The sequence below is a fragment of the Mycetomoellerius zeteki genome, unplaced genomic scaffold (genome assembly GCF_001594055.1).
Source record: "Mycetomoellerius zeteki isolate Tzet28-1 unplaced genomic scaffold, Tzet1.0 scaffold426, whole genome shotgun sequence".
NCBI lineage: Eukaryota > Metazoa > Arthropoda > Insecta > Hymenoptera > Formicidae > Mycetomoellerius > Mycetomoellerius zeteki.
The window spans coordinates 793,923-817,058 of NW_017257421.1; the positions used below are offsets into that span (position 1 = coordinate 793,923).

The 23,136-nt window shown below is 35.3% G+C and overlaps 3 protein-coding genes across 8 annotated transcripts; 1 reads left to right on the forward strand and 2 right to left on the reverse strand.

Moving 5' to 3' along the window:
- Window positions 1-761: 761 nt before the first annotated feature.
- Window positions 762-4,828, reverse strand: LOC108726546 (WAS/WASL-interacting protein family member 3). Of its 6 annotated transcripts, none has more exons than XM_018454189.1 (6): window positions 4,228-4,602; window positions 3,896-4,062; window positions 2,401-2,705; window positions 1,627-2,324; window positions 1,493-1,555; window positions 1,138-1,302 (listed from the first exon to the last, which is right to left on the reverse strand). In XM_018454189.1, the coding sequence occupies exons 1-5, from the start codon at window positions 4,263-4,265 to the stop codon at window positions 1,495-1,497; spliced, it is 1,269 nt and encodes a 422-aa protein (XP_018309691.1). In that variant the 5' UTR covers window positions 4,266-4,602; the 3' UTR covers window positions 1,138-1,302; window positions 1,493-1,494. The 6 variants fall into 6 exon arrangements, with proteins under 6 accessions (XP_018309695.1, XP_018309693.1, XP_018309690.1 ...); XM_018454190.1 differs by lacking the exon at window positions 1,138-1,302 and adding an exon at window positions 1,334-1,352; XM_018454193.1 differs by lacking the exons at window positions 1,138-1,302; window positions 1,493-1,555 and adding an exon at window positions 762-1,119 and having other exon boundaries at window positions 1,630-2,324.
- A 52-nt stretch (window positions 4,829-4,880) lies between these two features.
- LOC108726548 (nucleoporin NUP53) lies at window positions 4,881-6,473 on the forward strand. The gene is made up of 3 exons (XM_018454194.1): window positions 4,881-4,958; window positions 5,406-5,516; window positions 5,591-6,473. Exons 2-3 carry the CDS (start codon window positions 5,406-5,408, stop codon window positions 6,431-6,433), a joined length of 954 nt encoding a protein of 317 aa, XP_018309696.1. The 5' UTR covers window positions 4,881-4,958; the 3' UTR covers window positions 6,434-6,473.
- Window positions 6,474-6,486: 13 nt separating this feature from the next.
- Hou (GID complex subunit 8 homolog protein Houki) lies at window positions 6,487-8,992 on the reverse strand. Its single transcript, XM_018454195.1, has 3 exons — window positions 8,843-8,992; window positions 8,380-8,774; window positions 6,487-7,322 (listed from the first exon to the last, which is right to left on the reverse strand). The coding sequence occupies exons 1-3, from the start codon at window positions 8,964-8,966 to the stop codon at window positions 7,146-7,148; spliced, it is 696 nt and encodes a 231-aa protein (XP_018309697.1). The 5' UTR covers window positions 8,967-8,992; the 3' UTR covers window positions 6,487-7,145.
- Between the last annotated feature and the right edge of the window lie 14,144 nt (window positions 8,993-23,136).

Genomic DNA, 23,136 nt, shown 5'->3' on the forward strand with positions numbered 1-23,136 from the left:
CTACATAATGCCCCAAATAAGAATTTGTCACTATGAAGATATTTGTGTATTTATCTTTCTTTAAAATACATTGTATTAAAACAAACCGTTCGACTATGACAGTTGATATGCAATAGAATTTGAAGATTTACACATTTAATATTATCATTATAAAGAAAGTAATAAAAGATATTGTTAGATAAAAGTATGTTCTATTTCATTTGAGAATATATCTGTTACCATATATCCTGCATGTATATATAAAGATTGTATTTTTATTATACAATAGTAATATACAATATTCTTAAGTCAACGAATTGCTGCTATTTGTGTATGTATGTGCAATCGTTTATCATAGTATTGAAAAATAAGTTGCATGTTTATATATTTTGGCCTTTGTTAATGTCTAAACAAATAACTATCAATGACCAATGAATTGTCGTACATCGATACAATGTATACGATAAAAGTATGTTCTGAATTAATAATTTTGACGTGATATTTATTAAGTATACAAAGATAAAAAGTGGAAAAATATAATACAACGATTAAGAGAAATAAATGAGTATGTTGTTTTTAGAATGAAAATAAATGTGCCTTCCGCTTAAATCTCTTTTATAGATTTTTGTTGGATAATAACAGACTTAAAGTTTCTAACGATTCTTTTTATATATATGTATGTATATATATATACACATATGTGCATATATATAAAATATATATTTTTTATATACATATATATATGTATATATATATGTGTAATTATAATATATATTAAATATATTCTTTCTTCTAAGATAAACTGTACAGAAAATATTGTCTAAAACGTTTTATTGTATAACTGGGTTCGCAAATTCGGAACTCTTTCTCTCAAACTTTTTATATACTCTGCCGATTCACACCTTTTCACGCTCACTTAATTTAATATTTTATTTTATTGTGGCAGCATCAAGAAGTGTTTAAACAATAATCAATGCACAAAGCAATGATTTAAGTATGCACAGATTTCAATATGCCAAAGAAGTCGCATTGTGTTGCCACTGTTTACTTCCAGACGAAGTATTTAACGAATGCAGGGTGCTAGGAGTAGAAGACGGTTGAAGTGGAGGAGCTGGTGCTTGTTGTTTTGCTGCTGTAATTGTTGAAATGCCACGATTACTTTTCGAACGAATCGATGTACGAGCTTATAAATTCCATTATGAATATCCATAAAAGTGCAATTAGCAGCATGCAATTTAATTTATACATATATTTATGCCTGGTTATAAACAAATATGAGCTATTTGTGTCATACGCATTTAGTGCCTTCATGTCTGTATTGTTCTGGAAGATAGAGAAGCAGCGTCAACAGAAATTAATGCTTTGAAAGAAACCTTGAAAAACAACATAAAAAAACTATGATGTATATAATACATCATGTTTTATATTTATTAAAATATGTGTATGAGTTATTTACGCATTCCACGAGGAATTATATTAATAAACTTTGGCAGCATGCATGTATTCAGGATACGATTAAAGGATACGGGTATGGATGTGCGGCAATGTAGAAAGCACTGTTTGTTTAGTTTTAGAACTAAAAGAAGAAAGTATAAAACAAGTGCTATGGAAATAAGTCAGAGAATATTTTGAGCCAACTATTCTTACCATTCCTGATAAATCTTGGTGAAGCCCCTGAAGGGTTCCGGTGGCGGAAAACTCGACACGGTATGAAACATGTCAGCAAATCGCGTTTCCAAATCGACAGAACCAGCTTGAGCGCCGCCGTTGCGCACCGACAGACTTCTAGTAGGAGGCGTCGGTGGTGGTGGCGGCGGCGGTGCCAGTCTCTGATGCATGAGTGCGGGACGATGAGGAAGCGGTGGTGGTGGTGGCGGTATACATGGCGCGGTTACCGTTATCCTCGACGGTGGTGGCGGCGCCGCTCTCATGGCTGTCACGGGCAACGTATGCGACCGCGAGGCCGGTGGTGCTGGCGGTGATGGTGGTCTCGTCGTAGGCACGATCGCTCGCGAGATCGGCGGTGACGGTGGCCTCGTCACGGGAGGCCTGAGAATTCGATTCGCGGGCCTCATAGGCTGCGGCGTGGTGGCTTCATTCAAACAATCCTGCGACTGGTGCAGAGAAGACGGTGTTGTTGGCATCAAGACTGGTGGCGATCGTGGTAATCGCATGCTTTGTGCTCTCGCTACGCTCGCGCTACTCGTTAAATTCAGCTTTTTAGGCGGCGGCGACGGTTTGTGCAAGGTGGCAGACGACGCTAATTTAGGCACGATGGTTGATTTCCCGAATCCTCTAGGCGTAACCTCCGGAGTGCTCGTTGCAGAATCGGTGCTGCTTTGCCCCTGTGCGAGATTAAATATTTTACAGATACATGCACGATATATATGTGAGAAATCGATTAAGCAGGTCGTTTTCTACCTGACTGAATAACTGCGGTTTTTGCGCGGCTGGTGGCGGAACTGGTGGCGGGCCGCGTTTTATGCTGTAGGACGACCCGGGTGACGAGTGAAGAAAACTAGAATTATTTACACTTTGTCCCTCCTTCTCGGTCATGTGTCCTCTCAGTCCAGTAGGTTTCAATTTTGGCATACCACCCGCGAATAAACCGCCGAGCGACATGGGACCACCATTACTAGAATTACTGCTGCTGCTGCTGATTGCACTAGAACTATTAGTTCTACTATTGCTTAATGAAGAGCTCGATGATTCGCCTTTTACTCTCCCTGCGAAACAAACGTTTCTCATTAGTTCCTGATTTTTCGCAACAATCACTTTGTACACTTTTGCTCTTGAATTTAATAGTTATATGCAGACCTAGGATGCTTTCTAGCAAGAAACAGACGATACTAACGAAACATCCTTGTTATTTGCCAATATTAAACAAAGATAAAATGATTCGCTGTGTTCCTCTGGCTACTTTCCTTTTAAAGACATAGTCGACACAAACTATATCAATCTATTCTTGATATTCAATGAATCCTTCTTGGTATTCAATGAATAACAAAGACAAAATGACGCTTATGTCGACTGTGTTTCTTAAAAGGAAAGCAGCCAGTGTGAAACAATGAATCATTTCATCTATATTTAACACTGACAAACAACAATTATTAATTTTATTGTGTCTTTTACTGGACAGCTTAAGTAAGACGCAAGTGGTAAATAAAGTGTGGGCAAATTCTTGTGTCATATATGAAAAACAATTAAAATTATATCGTATGCACAATTACATGTATTGCCAAGGATTTTCCATAAATGACACAATAGTCGAGTGATGCTTTGTCTATCATATGTTTTTGCTCTTGGGCTGATATTCATAGTTGATTCTTATATTTAAGACTGTCTTGAGTAGTTTCAAGTCGTGAATCAATCATAGAACGCATAAAAACATCTTGGGACGTTACTTAAGACTTGAAATAAACTATGGATATTAGTCATAGAATTGTATTAACCTCTTAGATTATCTTAAGACATTACTTAAAATAGTCTTAAAATAAGAACTAGCTATGAATACCACCCAGAGGCCGGTATTCATAGTCAGTTCTTATATGCAAGATCGTCTCAAGTTCAGCCTTGAGGTGTTATGAACCAATAAGAGAGCCGCATTAGCGTATTAAGACATTACTTAAGATGGTTTTGAAATAAGAACCGACTATGAATACCGGCCAGAGAGCTGTATTAGCATTTTAAGACATTATTATTTAAGATGGTCTCAAAATAAGACTGGACTAGTATTGATAGGACAGTATTGATAATTGATTCTTTAGTAATGTCTTAAGATCAGCATCTTAAGCAATGTCTTAAGCCTTCTGATTAGCTTAAGACTGTACTTAAGACAGTCTTAAATCGAATCAATTACGAATACCACCCAATGAACACCGTCCTTAGTATATATAATTTAATTCCGATAATTTACCAGCAATTGTAGGCGTGCTCTTATCCACGGTAACAGTCTTCTTCAGAGTTTTGCCTGCCCTTATGGACTGTAGTAATAAACCTCTGTTATCGCCCATCGGCGGACCAGCAGAAGCGCCAGCCTGCGGAGGCGGTGGCGGTGGTGGTACAGACATTCTTGCTATCCTCCTGTAAAAAACAACCAAAAATGTAACACTGATTTCACTTTGATACAGGAAAGAGAAAGAGGGACATACATAAATTACAGATTTGTCAAGAGAAAAGTGTCAAACATACCGCGATACGATAGATATATCTACGGGATCTAGCTCTAATTTGACGGCTATTATTTACGGTTTACGATTTCGGTTCGTTCCACCGAGATGTGTCATTCGCTGGAGGGGGGGAGGGAGAGCCGAGAGGGGGAGGAGGGATCGCCCGATTCCGTATTCGGAGCGCAAGTAGAGAAGATGCTCCAGGAGTCGACGGAGCCCTCCCCCCGGGGGGTCGCCCGGGCGACCGGTGTGCGTGCGGACCACCCGCTGATGAAATTCCTCCGGTCCACGGGTTAGGTTTTCTCACGGCGAGTTCACACGCGTACGCGCGTGCGGGAGAGAATAGGGGCCTTGATCCTCTTCGCGCGGGCACACACCTCGACAGCCGCTTTTTATCTCTACCGCTGGCTCTCTACGCGACGTCAAGAGCGCGATGGACGGACGTTACGGGATGCGAGCGATTACCGGATTTAGACGGCGGTCGTTGATGCGTTCACGTCCGGAGGAAGGATCCGCGGCCGATGGTACTCATGATTAAAAAAGGGGGCCTGGCTGGCTGGATCCGCGCCTACACGTTCCGCGGCTGTGCGACACGGCGACGTAGATCATGGCGTCATCAAGGATCCATCGAGGTTGGGGGCTTGAGGGTTCGGCTCCGCGCGCGCCCGCCCGACCGTTTTCCAGCTGACTTCCAGAGCCCTCTTTACGTAGATAAAACCGAAAACGTTTTCCTTTCCTCCGAAAAACAGATATTATTATTTATCGTAGCACTTAACGAGTTACTTCAGAGACGAAACATTTTTTGAGGTCGTAAGTAATCCAAATATAATATGACTGAAATATTTCAAGCTCGTCTAGTTAATTATTTAAAATATTAGTGCCTATCTAAAAATAACCTAAAAAATTTAAAAAACTTTCTCTCCGTTCTGTATAAAATAATATAATTACTTTGTTAATTTTTTTTTTTTTAATAGAATAAAGTTTTGTTAATGTTATTCTCGAATATTATTCAGGTTTTATAAAATCAATTGTCACTTCGGAGGCGAAATATTTTTTTAAGTATTTTAAATATGATTAGAATATTTCAAGCGCTCCTCTAGTTAAAAATATTATTTCAATCTAAAAATAATCTAAAAATAATCTAAAAAAATTTAAAGACTTTTCTTTATAAAATAATATTTATTTTGCGTTAATTTTTTTAAGAATAGAATAGAGTCTTTTTATTATTAAGTCTTATAAAATTAATTGTTCTATTAGATGGAGCCTATGATTCTAGGATCACCAGTGAATAGTCCTGTCCAAAGTCCTGGTAGTCCAGGAAATTCTTCCTCGTATTTGCCAAGTTTTCTCTTGGGTGACACTAACACTGTGAGAAGTATATTTTATTATTAATTTGAAACATACAAGTCTGCGTTGCTAACATCTATCTTTAAAAATTCCAGCCCGCAAAGATCAACATAATGAGCCCTCAAGATAATCCACGCCACTTGAACATCACCAATACCAGTGTGATGTCATCAGTTTCCTACGGCTCTCCAGATTACCGGTCTAATCGTCAGAAGGCAGTGTTTGGATCTACGACTCCTAGCACGCCACAAATAAGCACCAAAAATCATACCGGAGGGCCGCCAACGCGAGGACTATTCGATACTCTGGAAGTTACGCACATATCACCATCTATGGCAGCCACAAATCCAGCTGTCACAGCCACGCCTATAAATCAGTCCAAACTCATGATGAGTACTTTAACCAGTCCACTGATGTTTCCAGATACTTCGTTCAATTTGAGCACGAGCGAATCGCAGAGTCTACTGCAATGGGTAACAGTTTTCGGTTTCTTACCGATCGATATCAATGCCGTTCTGTCTCACATCTCCAGCAGAGTTCGTATAGTGGATAAACATCCGGCTCCACAACCCCAAAGCAACTGGATACATTTGAAGTGTGCGTCAGAGCAAGAAGCGCAAAAGGCTCTCATGTGCAATGGTAGTATCGTTTCGGGCACAATTATGATTGGCATCATACCATGTACGGACGAGGGCGTCGTTCTGGGTTGCGACAAGGAAAACCGTGCCAAGCTGAATGGAAGCATGAGATCGCTTTCAGTGGGCAGAATCAGTCAATCCTTTAACGCGTCGCCTACCGCGAGACGACGGAAGCTAAGATCTTTAGCAGCGGGTTATAATCAACATTTTAGCCCACAAGCCGCGCAGATGCCGGAAAATGTTCCACAGAAGTCGGCCAGTTTAGTTTCAAAAGCAATGGAATATATGTTCGGTTGGTAGTTGTTTTTTTTTTTAGTAATAATTATACATTGAACTCTTTACATTGGAAATATATTAAAAATTGTAGAAAGGAAACTATGATAAACAATATATTAATCTTTTGGAAGGACTTTTTAAGCAGAACTTTAACTTAAAGATTAAACGAAATTATTATCTATTATCCTAAAAATAAACTTTTCTATAACTTTGAAAATCATTACTATAAGAGCGTCTCTGTTAAGGCTGTTACTTTTTTAAGATTATTGTAATATGCATATTATCACATGTTATATTTGTATGTATCTTTACAATTATATTATCTTGTATAGGCTAATAGCCGGAGTCATATGTAAGTCTTAATTTGCGCGTGATATTGCATGTCTATTCCTAGTAAATATTACATGTACACAAAATCTGAAAATACCTCTACCTGTTATGTTAACATTACATTCCGAAAGACAAGAAATAATCGCAATAATCATTTTTATCTCTTACAGTAATTGTAACAACGATGTATCAATTTAATCATTACATTCTTATTATAACGGATCAATAATTCTATATGACATCTTTCTCTCTAATTGTTATATAAGATTAAAATTCGGATATAATTTCCTACACAAAATGAATAGCAATTTACACAAAATTACATTTAAAGGTCAATTCAAGACATTCATTTATCGCATTTATAAATAAGGCTGAGAAACGCTCTCAGTCTCTGTCTACTATAAAATTATTTTGTATCTTCAATTGTGGCACTACCTAGATCAGTCATCTTGGGATATTTTACTTTTTTCTTGTCTAATTCTTCTTGAGCCCACAGTATCATCTTCAACAGATTATTGAGACGAGGACTGGTAGATTCTCTATGTTCCATTTTCAGTATAGCAGCATTCAATTCGCTTGCAATCTATAATGGCACAACAAGAAAAAACAAGATTAAGTTAGCAAAAAACAAGGCTTATTGTAGAACGTAAGCAGTAAGCATACTGGCCAATTACAGTAGAAACTATAAGGATATAATGTAAGCAGTATTCAACATGTTGATTTTTTCATGGACCATCTACAATAAGAGTAATATTAGGTCTGTTCTTTTTAGCTAAAGTTCTTGCACGGCACATTTTTCTTCTCCATGTTGGAAAGAAAAAGAGAAAAGATGAACCGTGCAAGAAGTTCAGCTAAAAAGAACAGGCCTATTGTGTAGTAAGCCATAAACTGTAAGAAATTACTAATCATAGTCGATTATTCTCCTCACATTCAACTGTGATTGATCAATTCCTTAAGGAGGTTCTTGCATTTGATGAAATAAGACGAATCTATAATATACATGTAATACAAAAGTTAATAATATCAATAATATCTAGAAAAAATTTCATTGACTTTTATCGTACCTTTTTTATTTTGAAGATATTTAATTCTAAATTTATAGAATTTTACATTACAAATTGAAGGTATAATCTTATTTTGTAGTTATTCTCTTTTAAATTGAGACACTTCCATATAAGACAGCAATTTAAAAATCGTTATAATTATAAAACAAACACTAAATTTGTTCTCGTAAAGTTTAATCTAAACTGACCGTACAGTTTACAAGAAATTTATATTCTTCAATGGAAAAAGCTAGAATATATGTCAAATGGACGATGCATATACATCAAATGAGCATTACAACTTTTATTTTGTCATTTTGAAAATATTTAGTAATATATAAAATTAACAATAATTATATATAGTGGCATAAGATATTGTTAGTAATCTTTTTATTCCATTATTTTAATTGTTTTATATATTATTATGAATAAACTGTCTCTTGACTAAGAAGTAGCGCGAAAACCTCCTTAAGACTTACAGTTTATTGCATCATATATTCCTCTTTGGATAATATCATATATTACTCTTTTTGCAGACAGTCCTTTATTATTTACTGCTCAAATTTTTTAATATGCTATGGTCCTAGTAATACTCACTTTCTGTCTGTGTGTGGGATGTAAAAGATCACTGAACGGACTCTTATGTGGTTCGTCAAAGGCCAACAGTGCCAATGTACGTTCCAACTCGCACAATATATTATCATCTGACTCGCCAGCTTCGCTGAGTTGATCCTGGGCAAACTGAAGTGCCTCCTCGACTCTGCCTGTGCGTATCAGTTCAATCAAATGCAACTGTTGCAGGTGAAAGTAGAGATATCTGTCGTTGTCCAATAACTCAGGATGCAGCTGATTCACCAAATCTGTCGCTTCCTGGATACGACCGTTCTGTATGGCGTCTCGAATACGGATCCTGTCATCCAGAGAGCTCAGTTCCACCGTCGGACCTACTCCCGACTCCTGTTGGAACTTCTCGGCAGCTTCCTTGAATCCTTCTAATCATCGAAATATTTTATTACCTCGACAATTCTTTTAGATTACAATAGAATCTAGAATTTATTACCTGTGACTAGATAATTCATGATTAGATTGTTCATTGACATTTTTTGTATGTAGGTACTTTCTTCCAGTTTCGATATCCATTCTTCCTTGAGTAAGCTATCCAGTCCTTTCTCTGAGAAATTCATTGTTTTCCAAAGATTCAATTCAACTAGTCTCAGAAGTTAACACTTAGAGCATTATGCTCTATCTGGTACAATCTTTCGAAAAATCGCAACAGCTGATTAACACGAAACGTGAAAGCTCGATCAAAACAAAAGGAAACGTCACTTTTGTCACTCCGCGGTAATTCTAAAGTTGCTGAACTCCCGGTGAAAAAAACGGCGAGAAGCGTCGACCAGAGGATAAAAGTGATTTTGCGTGTGCAGCGCAAAGATATTCCGAGCGTTAAGATTATCTGCTTTGATTCGCGAATCAGAGCAAAATCGAGAATCTCTCAAGAGCACCTTAACGTGTAAAAAAAGGACAGAAACGAAACACTTGTCATTAAACGGAGCCGACCAATCGTGATTTAGCATTCTCGAAAATTCCTATTCCCCGTAGCGATGGCGATCGTGATTGGTCCATTCATTTATCATTCAAGCCCTCCCCCTCCCACTGTATTTCGTGCTGCAGTTGGAATGGTTAAGCGGGGAGCACAGACTTTTGCATAACGCATAACATGTAATGCATAAGAAATTCAATCAATCAGAATTCTTTATTTCATGGAAAGGAAGGAAACGGAGGGCTTTGATTGGTACATAGGCTGCGTTCAGCAGAACGTTTATTTTGCAACTGTTGGAAGTTTCCTTCGCGCTAATTGGATCATATTTTTAGATCTAGAAGAATGGTCCTATCTCAGCAGACAATCATAAAACGGTTGCAAAACTGTTGAGTCTGCTGAACGCAGCCATTTTCTTATGCATTACGTGTTATGCGTTATGCAAGAGTCTGTGCTCCCCGCTTTAAGGACTGCGCACAATAGAACAAGTATTAGGCCGAAATCAGACTACGCATTGAAGATTGAGATCGAAGATTGAAGATTGAAATTTGACCAATGAGGGCAAAGGAATTTTAGTTCCTATTGTTTTGATTGGTCAAATTTCAATTTTTCAATCTTCAATCTCAATCTTTAATGCCTAGTCTGATTCTGGCCTTAGGAACAAGAATAAATATTAAGATTTGAATCTATCAGATACCAGTTACACTAGAATACATGGTTTCTGATAGGTTGAAATCTCAATATTGAGATTGAAGATTGAAAGATTGAAATTTGACCAATCAAAACAATAGGAGCTAAAATTTCTTTGTCCTCACTGATCAAATTTTAATCTTCAATCTTCAATCTCAATCTTTAATGCTGATTCCGGCCTTAGGTGATTCATCTAGCTTTTAAACTGTACTTACATGTCCCTTCGTGCACTTTCATGCATTAAACTTCTACAACAAATAAACCCGTATTAAACTAAAGAACACATAAATTAAGCATTCGTACATACAGTCACTGCACATAATGGAGGAAATATTAAGAATAGGAATAGATATTAAGATTTCAACCTATCAGAAACCGTGTATTCCGGTGTAACTGGTATCTGATAGGTTAAAATCTTAATATCTATTCCTGTTCCTAATATTTCCTTTATTGTGCGCAGGGCCTTAGGCCGGAATCAGACTACGCATTGAAGATTGAGGTTGAAGATTGAAGATTGAAATTTGACCAATAAGGACAAAGAAATTTTAGCTCCTTTCATTTCGATTGGTCAAATTTGAATTTTTCAATCTTCAATCTCAATCTTCAATGCATAGTCTGATTCCGGCCTTACGGCCAGTCTCTGATTAAAGGGTCTCTATCGGCAACTACCCCCACTCTTTTCCCACCACGCGCTACGCGTTGATAGCGCAAGCCAAAATCTGGCACTGCGCTAGTGTACGATTATCGGAGAAATTTACTGCAGTACAATCTGGCTACGATAGATGACACTACAGTAGATGATCCGAAATCGTGGACGAAATCCATAGTCCGGTCTTAGGGCGCGTTCACACCTTGACGGAAAAGCAGAAAGCGGAAAAGCAGTGGCCAATCACAACTCGCACTGATAGTAAGTAATACAAAAAGCCGAAATTAGCTGCGTTCAGCAGACTCAACAGTTTTGCAACCGTTTTATGATTGTCTGCTGAGATAGGACCATTCTTCTAGATCTAAAAGTATGATCCAATCAGCGCGAAGGAAACTTCCAACAGTTGCAAAACAAACGTTCTGCTGAACGCAGCCATCAAATACCAGCGAGAGTTCTGATTGGTTGCTGCTTTTCCGCTTGCTGCTTTTCCGTCAAAGTGTGAACGCGCCCTTAATCTCAAGCAATTGCTGGATTCACACTGCATCCGATTTTCGTCGTACGACGAAAATCGGATGCAGTGTGAATTCAGCAATATTAGCACAAAATACTACTATCGTACTGTTACGATATTGCCACGAGATGGCGGTGTACGGCGTAACTGTACGGCCAGCGCTGAAAATCTACAGTTTACATCACGTATGCTATACATTTCCAGCACTGCCAGTGAATTTTGGAACACAGCCATGGTAACAGTATAAAAAGTATACGTGATATCATGGTACACCGTATCAATATTGTACCTGTACCGCATATATGCAGATGTCTGTTTCTTATTTGAAAACCAATTTCGATCGTCTTTTTAATTTCATAGCTCCTACTTCCTTATAAACGGAGATCATTATGGCCAGAACGGAAAGGTGGGAACTGTACATTAAATTATTATGATTCTTTGAAATCTATGGCGAATTCGATTGGAAGCATTAGTGCGCACTGGTGCATATTAAAGCCGTTGTATATTGGCCACGTTTACACCGTGTATTTAGGCCGCGGCCTATACAATAGATGTCCTTGTTTATCCTGTAGGTTAAACAAAGACATTTATCATATTTAGGTCGCGGACTAAGCGCACGGTGTAAACGTAGCCATTGATTTAATTTGAGTATAAAAATAAGATGCAAATATTTCGAATTATGAAATACATATTTTATCTAACAGTACAATAAAATGTATTGAGTATATCACGATTTAATCGATTTCTATGTTTATTTATAAATATATCTTCACGTTATTTTGTGTGTTGAGGCCTCTGCTCCCCGAGGAGGCTATCAAAGTAGATCTTAGGATCTATTATTTTGCATGGTACTGTAACTCTATATTTGAGTCGGAAAACCAATGAAGGAGAAATCAGAAGAAGAAGAAGACGTTATTTTATATACAACACGGATATTTTAATGCGCACCAGTGCGCATTGAGTCCGTCCCATCGAATTCGTTATTATTGGCAACTATTTTTACTATTTGAGAAAATGCGGTACTAAAAAATTCTGAAGAAATTCTTAGAACTCTAGAGAAAAAAATAAACTTTTGTCAATTTTTATTTCTAATATTTTTTTCATAGTAGTAGACAGTAAACAATAGAATATTTGAAAAGGTCGCTCACTTCTTAAAATAATAATAATAACCAATTCAAGGCTAATAAGAGTCAACGGGAGGGAGTGCGCAATATTAATGTAGAATAATGACCTCTAATTTTTCCTGATGTCTTCTTTATTCAAAGTTCAAAGTATTGAACGTTTCGGCTCTAGTAGTAGAGAATAAAGTTTTTACTGGTAAATTTAAACATGGTAAATAATATTTAATAAATCAAGTTTTTGTTAGATGCGATATATGTACCGGAGTTACCCTATGTGTAAAAGAGATATAATTTTTGTGTTTATACTAATTATTACAGATGTAGATACTTCCAAAATAACATACGTGATTAAATTTTCGAGCCATTAGTGTAAATAGTTGTATTAAAATAGTTGTTTATAATTATTTTAAATGTATCATCAACAAATATTTCTTTCAACCAGCCCTGTTTTGCACAGTAACTGGAGATATTTCATGTCTAAAAATTCTGGTAGAAGAACGTTTAATAAAAAAATAATATTAACATAAAAGATGAAAAAGTCGATAGACATACACGTCTTTTCAATATAAAATATCTCCTCTTGTATCTTAATTATCAAAGTATAAAAAGATCAATGGTGTGGTGGAGAAAAGAATTGAGACCAGTTCCATGAGAAATGACAAGGGAATCGACATCGATGTCGATTCCATTAGTTCTCACTGAGGTATGTCCTATCTCATTGCCAGATTTCGCGAAAAAAAAGTGAACAATGGAAACATTTATTGAAATATGACACAAAACTTTTCTAACAAGAGACGTCACCCATCTGAACCGATTTGATTCTCCGTGAAATATGTTGTTAAATATAAAAATCTAAGAGAGAGAGAGAGAGACACGTATTTTTTTATACGTGCGCTAACTCATGTTTAAGAGTTGAAACATCCCTTTGAAAAAAAAAAACAGTATTTATATTTCAAGCCGAATACCGTCGAAAGTATAAAGAATGTGGAAAAAAATTTTTTTATTTTTTTGTTAACAATTATTAAATAAAAAAATTGAAAAAAAATTTTTTTTTCACAACATTGAAGTACTCTTGAAATCGTACAACTTGTTAAAAACATTTTTTCCATTCTTTATACTTCCGACGATATTTGGCTCGAAATATAAATACTGTTTTTTTTTAAAGGGATGTTTCCTTTAAATATGAGTTAGCGCATATATAAAAAATACGTGTCTCTTAGATTTTTGTGTTTAACAACATATTTCACGGAGAATCAAATCAGTACCGGATAATTGGGTGACGCTTGTAAGTTACATCTACATCTTTTCTAAAGCATTCACATCTGTAATAATTAGTATAAACATAAAAATTATGACTCTTTTACACATAATTATTTTCTAATATATATTTTCTATTAAAGGGAATACCTTTTGCGTGCATTATTATGGAAAGAAGAAAATATATGAATACATTGTGATATTACAATATATTTTTAATAAATTACTATCAGCACTATGTTCACAAACCGTAATGACCGATTTCGAAGCGCAAAATCTCGTAATTTGATATTTCGGGACATTGTCTTAGTTTTCAGTTTTCGGGATTATGGTTTTTCAGGACATTGCATGTTCACCAATAAACTCTGGCAAAAATAAAAATGTAATAATATACCGAAAAAAATATTGATAAAAAACTATTAATTTTAACGAATATTTTTTTGAATAGTTCTAAATAAATATTTGCTAAATATAAACATACTTATTTGATACCAAAACCATTAATTCGATTTAATCATTATTTTTTTAATTGAGTAAATGTTTACACTGTAAATAAATGTTTATTTAGTTCTATTTGAAAAAATATGCTGTATTAAAATTTTGTACATTTTTTCCAGTGTAGAATATAAAGGAAAATAATGATAGAAGCTTCTAAGAAGTGAAAATTGAGACAATGAAACGTAAAAGAGACACTTACACTTTTTTAATATTGTTTTTTCAATTTTCATCTTCTAAAAATTCCATTTATTCTACTGTCACTCTTTCAGCGGCGTCTACAATAAAATTTTAAGGCGTAAAACTTAAGCTTTAAACTCTAAACCGTAAGAAATTGACTAATCACAGTCGAATATAAGGAGAATAAATACTATAATTGGTCAATTTCTTATGGCTAGCTTGAAACTCAAGTTTTATGCCTTAAAATGTCATTGTAGATGCCACTTTACATTCCAATTTTTTCGTCAAGGAAAAGATTTTCTTTATTCTCTTATCTCAATCCAGACAACACGCAATGTCTATAGAAGACGTCTTTTAGATATTTTTTAGACATATAAGTCCCAAAAGACTTTAAGAGTCTTAAAAGACTCTTTATAACGTCATTTAAACGGCATATTGTCTGAGAACAAACATTTTTAAGATTACGTATGGAGTCGATTCCTCCATGGAAATCTCTAGATTACACCCGATATTTTCTCTGCAATTAAAAACGTGTAAAAATAATCTCTTCTAGAAAACACACGATATGTCGTCCCGAGTGACAAATGCAAAATTGCGTTCAAAATATTTGCATAGAGATAACATGATGAGAGCAAATATAATTGCGTTCGCGGCAGCGAGACGAGATTCGCGCCGTTTCATCGTTTTCATGAATGAAACCGCTCCTGCCGCGTATCAACAGGCGTCCTTTAGTACGCAGAGGAAACATCGATCCATTCCTTCGGGACCAACCCCTTCCACGAACTCATTACATTTCGCGTTGTACAGGGTCGTATCGCGAGAGGGTCGTCGTCGCGCCGCGTGCTGTTGGAACGCTCGATCGCGCGATTAATTCGCAAATGTATCTACTAATCTCACCCCTGAGAATACACCGAAACCTTGTAGGCGTGACATTCATTTTAATTCCCTTTCCTCGACACCCGGAACGCGAAAGATTTGTTTAACTTCGTCGCGATACAAATTGCGCGACGTTGAATTTACTTCTATCTATCTCGATTACTGGAAATTCAATGCGAAAATGATGCAAACATCTCGCTTGTAATTTAATGTTTGTATGTAGTTGTTTCAATAGTTATTCGTAGAAACATACATACAGTAATAGTAATTTTATATCAGTATTATAATTTTCCACTCAACAAATGTAACTGTATAAAATACATCAATGTTGTAATTTAATTTGTATTCAACAATATAGACATAATATAACTCATGATGTTACCTATCGATCCGTTTGTGTTCTACGGATTACTTTTATTTGCATAATTATTTTTTTAATGGGAGAATCGAAACATATATTTTAAATAAGAAAATTTTTATTTACGATTGTAATATTACAATATAAGACTGCTTTATATTACAATTATTTCAAAGATTAGTGTTTTTCTGAAAAATGTTAATATTTCTAAAACAGTATAAATCTTAATCTAACTATAAAAATTTATTTATCTTGGAACAATCCAAAGCAAATTTAATGAATAATTTTTAATTATATGATGTTTTTTTTTTATAAGAATAGAATTTATTATTCTTTAATATATTTTATAAAAGTAAGCTAAATCTTTTGTTTATTTCACGATGCGATTTAATCTCGTGCTATTTGCAGCATCTATTGGGAACATATTTTTAAACATCCTTTGTCCTTTCATCTATTAAAGATTCATCGTTTATTGCATTCTACGTCTTTCGTTCGGTGCTTTTACTATCGAAATCTATAAATAAAGTGCCTTCTCGCAGCGCTGCTAGTTCGACTAACTAGTTACAAGTTTGTCGTAAAAATAGGGTAGTCCAGAGTCGTTCAGTTCAGGACATGCTGTCGACATCAACGAGTCTTTAATTGATTGATACACGAGCAAATAAATGTCGGAAGGGGGCTGGAACGCGGCTCGCGTGACGCTACTGTATTCTTACCCCGTCGACGGGGTGGAGGAACCGTTTCACTCCTCCATCGACCCCTCTCTCTTTGGCCGGTCGTGCCACGGGGATTCGCCACTTCGCCAACTCAAAGACTGACGTCAATGGGAGTCCGTCCTGCGGGGTTGGGGAGAGAGATAGGAGAAAGATGCGATACTCGATGAAGATGGACTTGCGCGATTTTGCGAAACCCTCGGTTTGTGATCACACGGCCGATTGCCCGTCCCAACGAAGGCGAAAAGCTCGCAACTTTGTCTTCCCCTCTTTGTCGAAAAAGGCGTGGGTGTGGCGTACAAACCGGAAACTCGGCCAATATCGCGTGCCGTCCATTTTCCTTTTTCGTCCAACTTTCATCACGCTTAGCGTCAGTCAGCTTTACGCGAGACTGAACCGGGCGAGGAGTTGAGGGAGAGATACAGGAAAGAATTAAGGAGGGAGGTGGAGCGAGAAAGATTTCTGCGTAGAAAAACTTAGCACGGTCTTGATTCTTAATGAAGATACTCGGCCCTTTTTGCAAGAAATATACCAAGTCAAGAGAAATGACATATTTGTCACTGAACATGACTGTTTATTAACTTTAAGCATCAAAATAAAATCATTTTGATTTTTTGTTGAGCGTTGTGTGTTCCTTGGGTTGAGAGTAAAATAAAAAAGAATGAAAGATGTTATACTAGAATAGACCTTTCCAAGAAAATTAAACTTCCCTGAAATGTTTGCCTTACTATATTTTTGTTATATTTTTTTCAGGAAAAAAATAAAATATGATTTACAAAACCTAATATTTTTCCATTTAAAATTAGAAACAAAAAATTTTAGAAGTAAACTTCAGGGCACATCGTCGATTTTTCTTAAATGTTTTGCAGTTGTTTCTTATGAAGAAATCTATCATTAATTTTAGTTTAAATTGAGTCTTTCAATTAAAAACAGTTTTTTTTTATTTTACATAAATATCCGATTTTACACATTTTAAAGCAGTATTTCTTAAAAATAAATCTACAATCGATGTTTTTAAGCTCGAAACACATATAGGACATCAAAATAATAGTTAATAATAGTTAAGAACGGTTCTACTTGCATAAAATTTTATATTGCTTTAAACATGTGTATATACTTGGTATTTGTATAAAATAAAAACATTTTTTTCATTGAAAGACTCAATTTAACATAAGAAACAAAGTGATATTCTTTAAAATTTACTTATAAGCTTTAAAATATCTGAAAAAGCAATTCATTAAAAAATTGCTGTTTATGTGATAACGGAATTGATAAAAACTCCCTTCGAAAAAATTCTAGATACGTTCCATGTGGGTGTACCGGAATATTATTCATAAATCTTTCCATATTTCTCGTAATTTCCGATACTATTACTTGGCATATTATTATATTCATTTTTAATATCAATTATTTTTATTGTCTTGATAAATTTGCATTAAATTGATCTTTTCCTCGTCATCTTTTCTCTAAACGATATTTTATATTCTTCCTGCCAGTTTGTTTGAGTACGGTATCGTATCGCAAATGATCAGTTGCTATTTTCAACCTGAGTGGAAAAAGAAAGCAAGCTGGCGTAAACGCGAAAATAACGTAGCTCGTAAATCATCGCGAGCAAATGGTAGCGATAAGATTTTTCCAAGCGCAAAATATATTTACCACACGAGAGGGAAAGAACATTACGCTTTTGGATTAAGGTCGCTGCGAGTGTACTTTCCGCAATAATTCAACGTAAATGAAGAGAGGTATCGCAAAAAATAGAATCTTACATTTATAGAGATAGCGAATTAAATTAATTCCCTACTGGGCGAGGTGTGAAAAACATTTAGAATCTTGTCTGACAGCGAATTTAATTAATTTTCTAACGGTAATAAATATTTTCGAACGTTATTTCATCATCTGGAAAATTTTTTCAAGTTATCGTTTGAGGAGTTGTTGACGGAATTTTTTGTTCTTGAAACTTTCGCTGCCACGTGTCAAATTCTCAATCCCGCTTCGCAAACTCGAGCAGGCTCAAGCTATCACCCGAATGGAATTGTCCGGGTTCGATCGTGTCATACGAGAAGCGAGGTGACGCATTCGAGAAAAACGCTTTCTGGCATGTGAAATGTTCCAAAGCGAAGGGATGAAACCCTTCCTTTAAGAAATCTTTCATAAAAATTTGATTACTTTTTTGGATTAACCCAAGCATAAGGATTTATTGGAACTTTTTTTGGAACTAACGAGAAAATCTCGCAAAGTGTCAAATTTTGATTTTAATGAAACTTTGTATACATATAGATTATATAAATAAATGATTTTATAATATATGTCAGTAGCAGCCCAAAAACTGTTTTAAGGGATGAAATTACTCTTTATGTGTAAAACGATTTTCAGCTTTTTTTCGTATATTTCTCAAAAACTATTCAAGATATAAAAAAATGTTTTACAGTAAAATTGCTAATTCATCCACATCAATAATATTTAAAAAAATTATTTTTTTAAATCAAAACATTTTTTAAATAATTATTTTCTGACATGGATAAATAGAGGTAATTTTATTATAATGTTTTATTATTATGTTTCGAATTTGACACTTCGCGAGATTCTTCTTTGTAAGGCTGATATAATATTTATCGTACAAAAACAGACAAATGTAATACTGGCCAAAGCGTCTACAATGAGATTTTAAAGCATAAAACTTAAGCCTTAAGACGTAAGAAATTAACCGATCATAATCGAATGTGAGAGAATAATCGACTATGATTGGTCATTTTCTTACAGCTTGAGACTTATGTCCGCATTCATAGTCAGGCCTTATATTTAAGGCTTCCTTAAATTTATCTTCAGATGCTCTACGAATTATTTCATTGGCTACTGAGCATCTAAAGATAAATTTAAGGAAGCCTTAAGTACAAGGTCTAACTATGAATACGGGTCTTAAAGCTTAAGTTTATGTCTTATGAAATCTCATTGTAGACGCCGCTTTAGAGATGGATTTTTCAATCGATCCAGAGATAATGATCCCTCCACGTAGTCACACCCCGTGAAAAGGACGCGACGTGAACGCGCGTGCCTTTATTCTTCCACGATTGAAAAGGAACTCTCCGATGCGGACTCTCGTAATTTACCGGAAGCTGCACCTGTCCTTCCCCGTGTCGTATACGCGTGCAATTTGCGCAAGCGTTCTGCGGCACATTGCGACGACGACGACGACAACGCTGACGAAAATAGGTCAATTACGGTACGAGGGCGGATGTTCCGGGAGAAGCATCGCAGCCCTTCGCGCTGAAGTCAGCTGAAGTGGCGAAGCGATGGAGAACGACGACTCGCTTATTCGCGAAAGTGAGGCCAGCCCTCATAAAACTGATAAAACGACATCCGCGATCACTCGTTACCTCGCCTTAGATCAAAACGTTCTTTTCCGATCGAGATCGGGAGAATCGGGCATGATTGCGAACACTTATGCCTTATTTCAGAGGTACGAATGGAAATAGTCGCGGGCCATTTGTATCCATCGCTTATTTGCCGTTCATGTCGATGACGCTCGATTGGCTTGATGGGCAGCGATAAATCGCGCCTAATGAATCTGGCAGAAGCAATTTTAGTTTTGAAACATGAAATACAGCCTTGGCCAAAGCCCAAAAACACTTTTATTTTTTTTTAATATAGATTGGAATTCTTTTACCTGCATTGTTTATTGGTTACCGATATTATACATAAATTCCTGAAACAAAGAATAATTTACAGCAAATTCCATAAATTAATTTTTGAGCTAAAATTTTAAATAATAGTTAACAAGGTGCGTAATATTTTTGGCGAAAGCTGTATATATAAATTAAGGCATTCTATAATACACATATAAATATGTAAACCAATGTAAAAACATGTAAACCAATTTTAGATCTACAATTCATGATAGATTCTGATCGTAACTTTGGATAGTATAGAATATATATGTAGATGTAATAACGCGTGTGTTATTTGTTTTTGATTTGTGACGAATTTTGTAGGAGCTTAAAAAGCATTATGTCTTTTAGTTTAATATAAATGTGCTAAGTTATATACATGTACAGAATGTTTCAGAATCTCAGAGATAAACTTTAATGAGATGGTAGATCAGTTTTTATTAAGAAAACTGTATCCTTTAATACATATTTAAGGAGCTGTACATTCAGATGTCGCGTGATATCTGACAATACTAGTTCACGTTCTTTGATTTTGTTTTTGCAAAAAGATAACAAAAGAAACAGAAGCTTAGACCAATATTGTCAGACGACACACGTAATACTACCGCGCGATCGATTGTGTACTTACAGCCGATGCGAACAAGGACGTGCAGCTCCTTAAAAATGCGAAAGAGGATACAATTTTCTTAATAAAAGTTTCTTGAGTTCTACCATTCCCTGAAGTTTATCTTTAAAATTCTGAGAAACACTCTGCACATAATTTATATGTATGTATATGTTTGCATATTGTTTTTATTTATATAATTAATTTATATACAATTATATACGCCATATATAATTATTCATATATATTATTAAATTATTTATTGATTTATGTAATTAAATTATATATAGATATATATACATGTATAATTATATTATAATTATATATAATTTAGCACACTTAATTCTAATTGTATTAAACTAAAGGATATAAACTAAAAGTGTTTTAAACATTATGTAAAGTATGCCATACAAATCAGAAACAATTAATGGCGTTATTATGTAATCTAATATACAAAATTACGAACAGAAATCACATTGTAGGTCTTATTATAAAACTGGCTTATGTATTTATAATTATATATGCATATATTACAAGACGCCTCCACATATTTTATATCTCAAAGTTAAAATTACATGTACATATATATATATAATTTAGCACACTTGTATTAAACTAAAAGATATAATGCTTTTTTAAGCATCAGTAAAGTGTGTCATGAATCAGAACTAAATGGCATTATCATATTTATGCTAGCAAAATTACGAATAGAAATGAACCGTGATTCGTAAATTATCTAAAATTGGCTTAAACTCATTTTCAGATCGTTTATAATTCACGACAGAATTTGGGACAGAATTCTATTTATAATTTTATGTGTCGTGTAATACATTGGATAATTGACCTGGAGAACTTGCACACGCATATAAAAAGCACGCGACATAAAATATTTATAAATAGGAACCCGTTCCGAATTCTGTCGCGAATTTATGGATTGCCCAAAGTGGATTTTAAGCCGGCAACTTTTGTCATCAAGATTAATATTCACATAAAGCTGTACAAATATGAAGTATGTTTCGCCAAAATAAATATTGTTACAAGGCAAATAATATTTACACATAGATGAAAATAATCCACGTTTATGACCTCGATGTCAGTTTTCGTTTCGCTCGTCAAGGAATGAGTCTCTTCACAGCTATTCGAGTACTCTGTTGATGTTATCGAACGTGATATTACTTTAAGTGCAACGACGCCACCCCCGAGAGTCTTAGACATATTTCCAGGGTTAGAGCCACCTCTTTACAGAGCAGGGGTTCCCAAGATCACTGTTTGCAAAAATAACAAAGATATTCATACATGAAAAAAATTTCCAAAGACAATCCCTACAGCACGAAATATTGCAGCAATATTTTAATAGTGCATAATATTACAATACAAAAATTGCAGCAATATCGTAATTTAAATATTTATTGCACACCAATATTGTTATAATATTATAACTATAATATTCTGTAGGAAATATTACAATATCTTATTGCAATATTATAAATAAATTTATAAAACAATTTTATAAATAAATAGGTACTACCTACTTATTTATTAAATTATAATATTGCAGTATGTATATACATATATATATAATATATTGCAATATTTCATACAGAACAGGGGCGGCGAAGTAAATTTTTTGTATATGTGGAGGGATCCGGGCTCCGGGGGGGGGGGGGCCGCATGTAAAAAAAGGGTTGATCAAAGGAATCCTACTTCTAGAGAAATGGAAATATTTATAGATCTACACTTACAATATACAATAACAAACAGAAAATAAATAAACATTTGATTGGTCGCCCAGAGGAAAAGAGCATTCCATTATGAGCCAATCAGACCGCGCAGAATTGTTTATTGAGATATCGCCAATAAAAAAGCAGCAATATATCTGCGATATTTCTCAAAATATTGCAGGAATGTTTTATAAAATATTGAAATTTTTTAAGTAATATTGCTGCAACGTCGCTGCAATATTTCGTGCTGTAGAAGAGTACTCTGCATACATGGCGTGGTCCAATTCAATAAAAATAAAGAGCTCCTTCTTTTTAAAACGGAAAAGGCGATCTACATATATATTCCTCCACAACAGATTATATATTTCAAATTGTATGAAAACGACAGAATAAAGTATGCAAGAATGAAATAATCGAGGACATTTGTCATCTTTATTGTTTTCGCGTGTACGTTGCGAACGGTGCCGCTCAAGCGGTTGGGAAGGGAAACCCTGACGCGGAGGTCTGACGCGAGAAAAAAAAATACGCTCCCTTCCGCCCAACCCCTGATCTCAGCTCGATTCTCGATGTGGGGTAGAAGCGCGCGTGGGCGCCGTAACGTTCTCGCGTAGGTGTACGGCCTGTTGCGGGGGCTGAAGCTAGGTGATTGGGGTGAATACAGAACGAAGGATGGAGGCCGGAGAGGGAATCTCTTCTCTCTCATGGCGCGCTAGGTCGTGCTGACTTCGCCGTTGTTGGATTTTCATCCCTAAACTCGAGCACTCCCAAAATTTGTTTCGACGTTGTAAATATAATTTATGTGAATCAAGGAAATCGACAGAAAAACGGTTAAAGTGTGCCTTCAGATTAAGAAACTTGAGACTTCCAAGTTTTTTTATTGTATTACATCTTCAGCCATATTTCTTACATGAATTTTATTTAAGATTTGTGAATGAAAATTGTCAAAAATTAAAGCATTAAATTATTACGACACATGAAATATA

Excerpts from the sequence above, each read along its gene's own strand:
- LOC108726546 (XM_018454193.1), bottom strand. The coding sequence starts at position 4,265 with ATGACACATCTCGGTGGAACGAACCGAAATCGTAAACC. Across the intron at positions 4,063-4,227 it reads ACGAACCGAAATCGTAAACC|GAGGATAGCAAGAATGTCTG; the intron begins GTAAATAATAGC and ends TGTTTTTTACAG. Across the intron at positions 2,706-3,895 it reads GAGCACGCCTACAATTGCTG|GGAGAGTAAAAGGCGAATCA; the intron begins GTAAATTATCGG and ends TTTGTTTCGCAG.
- LOC108726548 (XM_018454194.1), top strand. The coding sequence starts at position 5,406 with ATGGAGCCTATGATTCTAGGATCACCAGTGAATAGTCCTGTCCAAAGT. Across the intron at positions 5,517-5,590 it reads TCTTGGGTGACACTAACACT|CCCGCAAAGATCAACATAAT; the intron begins GTGAGAAGTATA and ends TAAAAATTCCAG.
- Hou (XM_018454195.1), bottom strand. The coding sequence starts at position 8,966 with ATGAATTTCTCAGAGAAAGGACTGGATAGCTTACTCAAGGAAGAATGG. Across the intron at positions 8,775-8,842 it reads CATGAATTATCTAGTCACAG|AAGGATTCAAGGAAGCTGCC; the intron begins GTAATAAATTCT and ends TTCGATGATTAG. Across the intron at positions 7,323-8,379 it reads ATCCCACACACAGACAGAAA|ATTGCAAGCGAATTGAATGC; the intron begins GTGAGTATTACT and ends GTGCCATTATAG.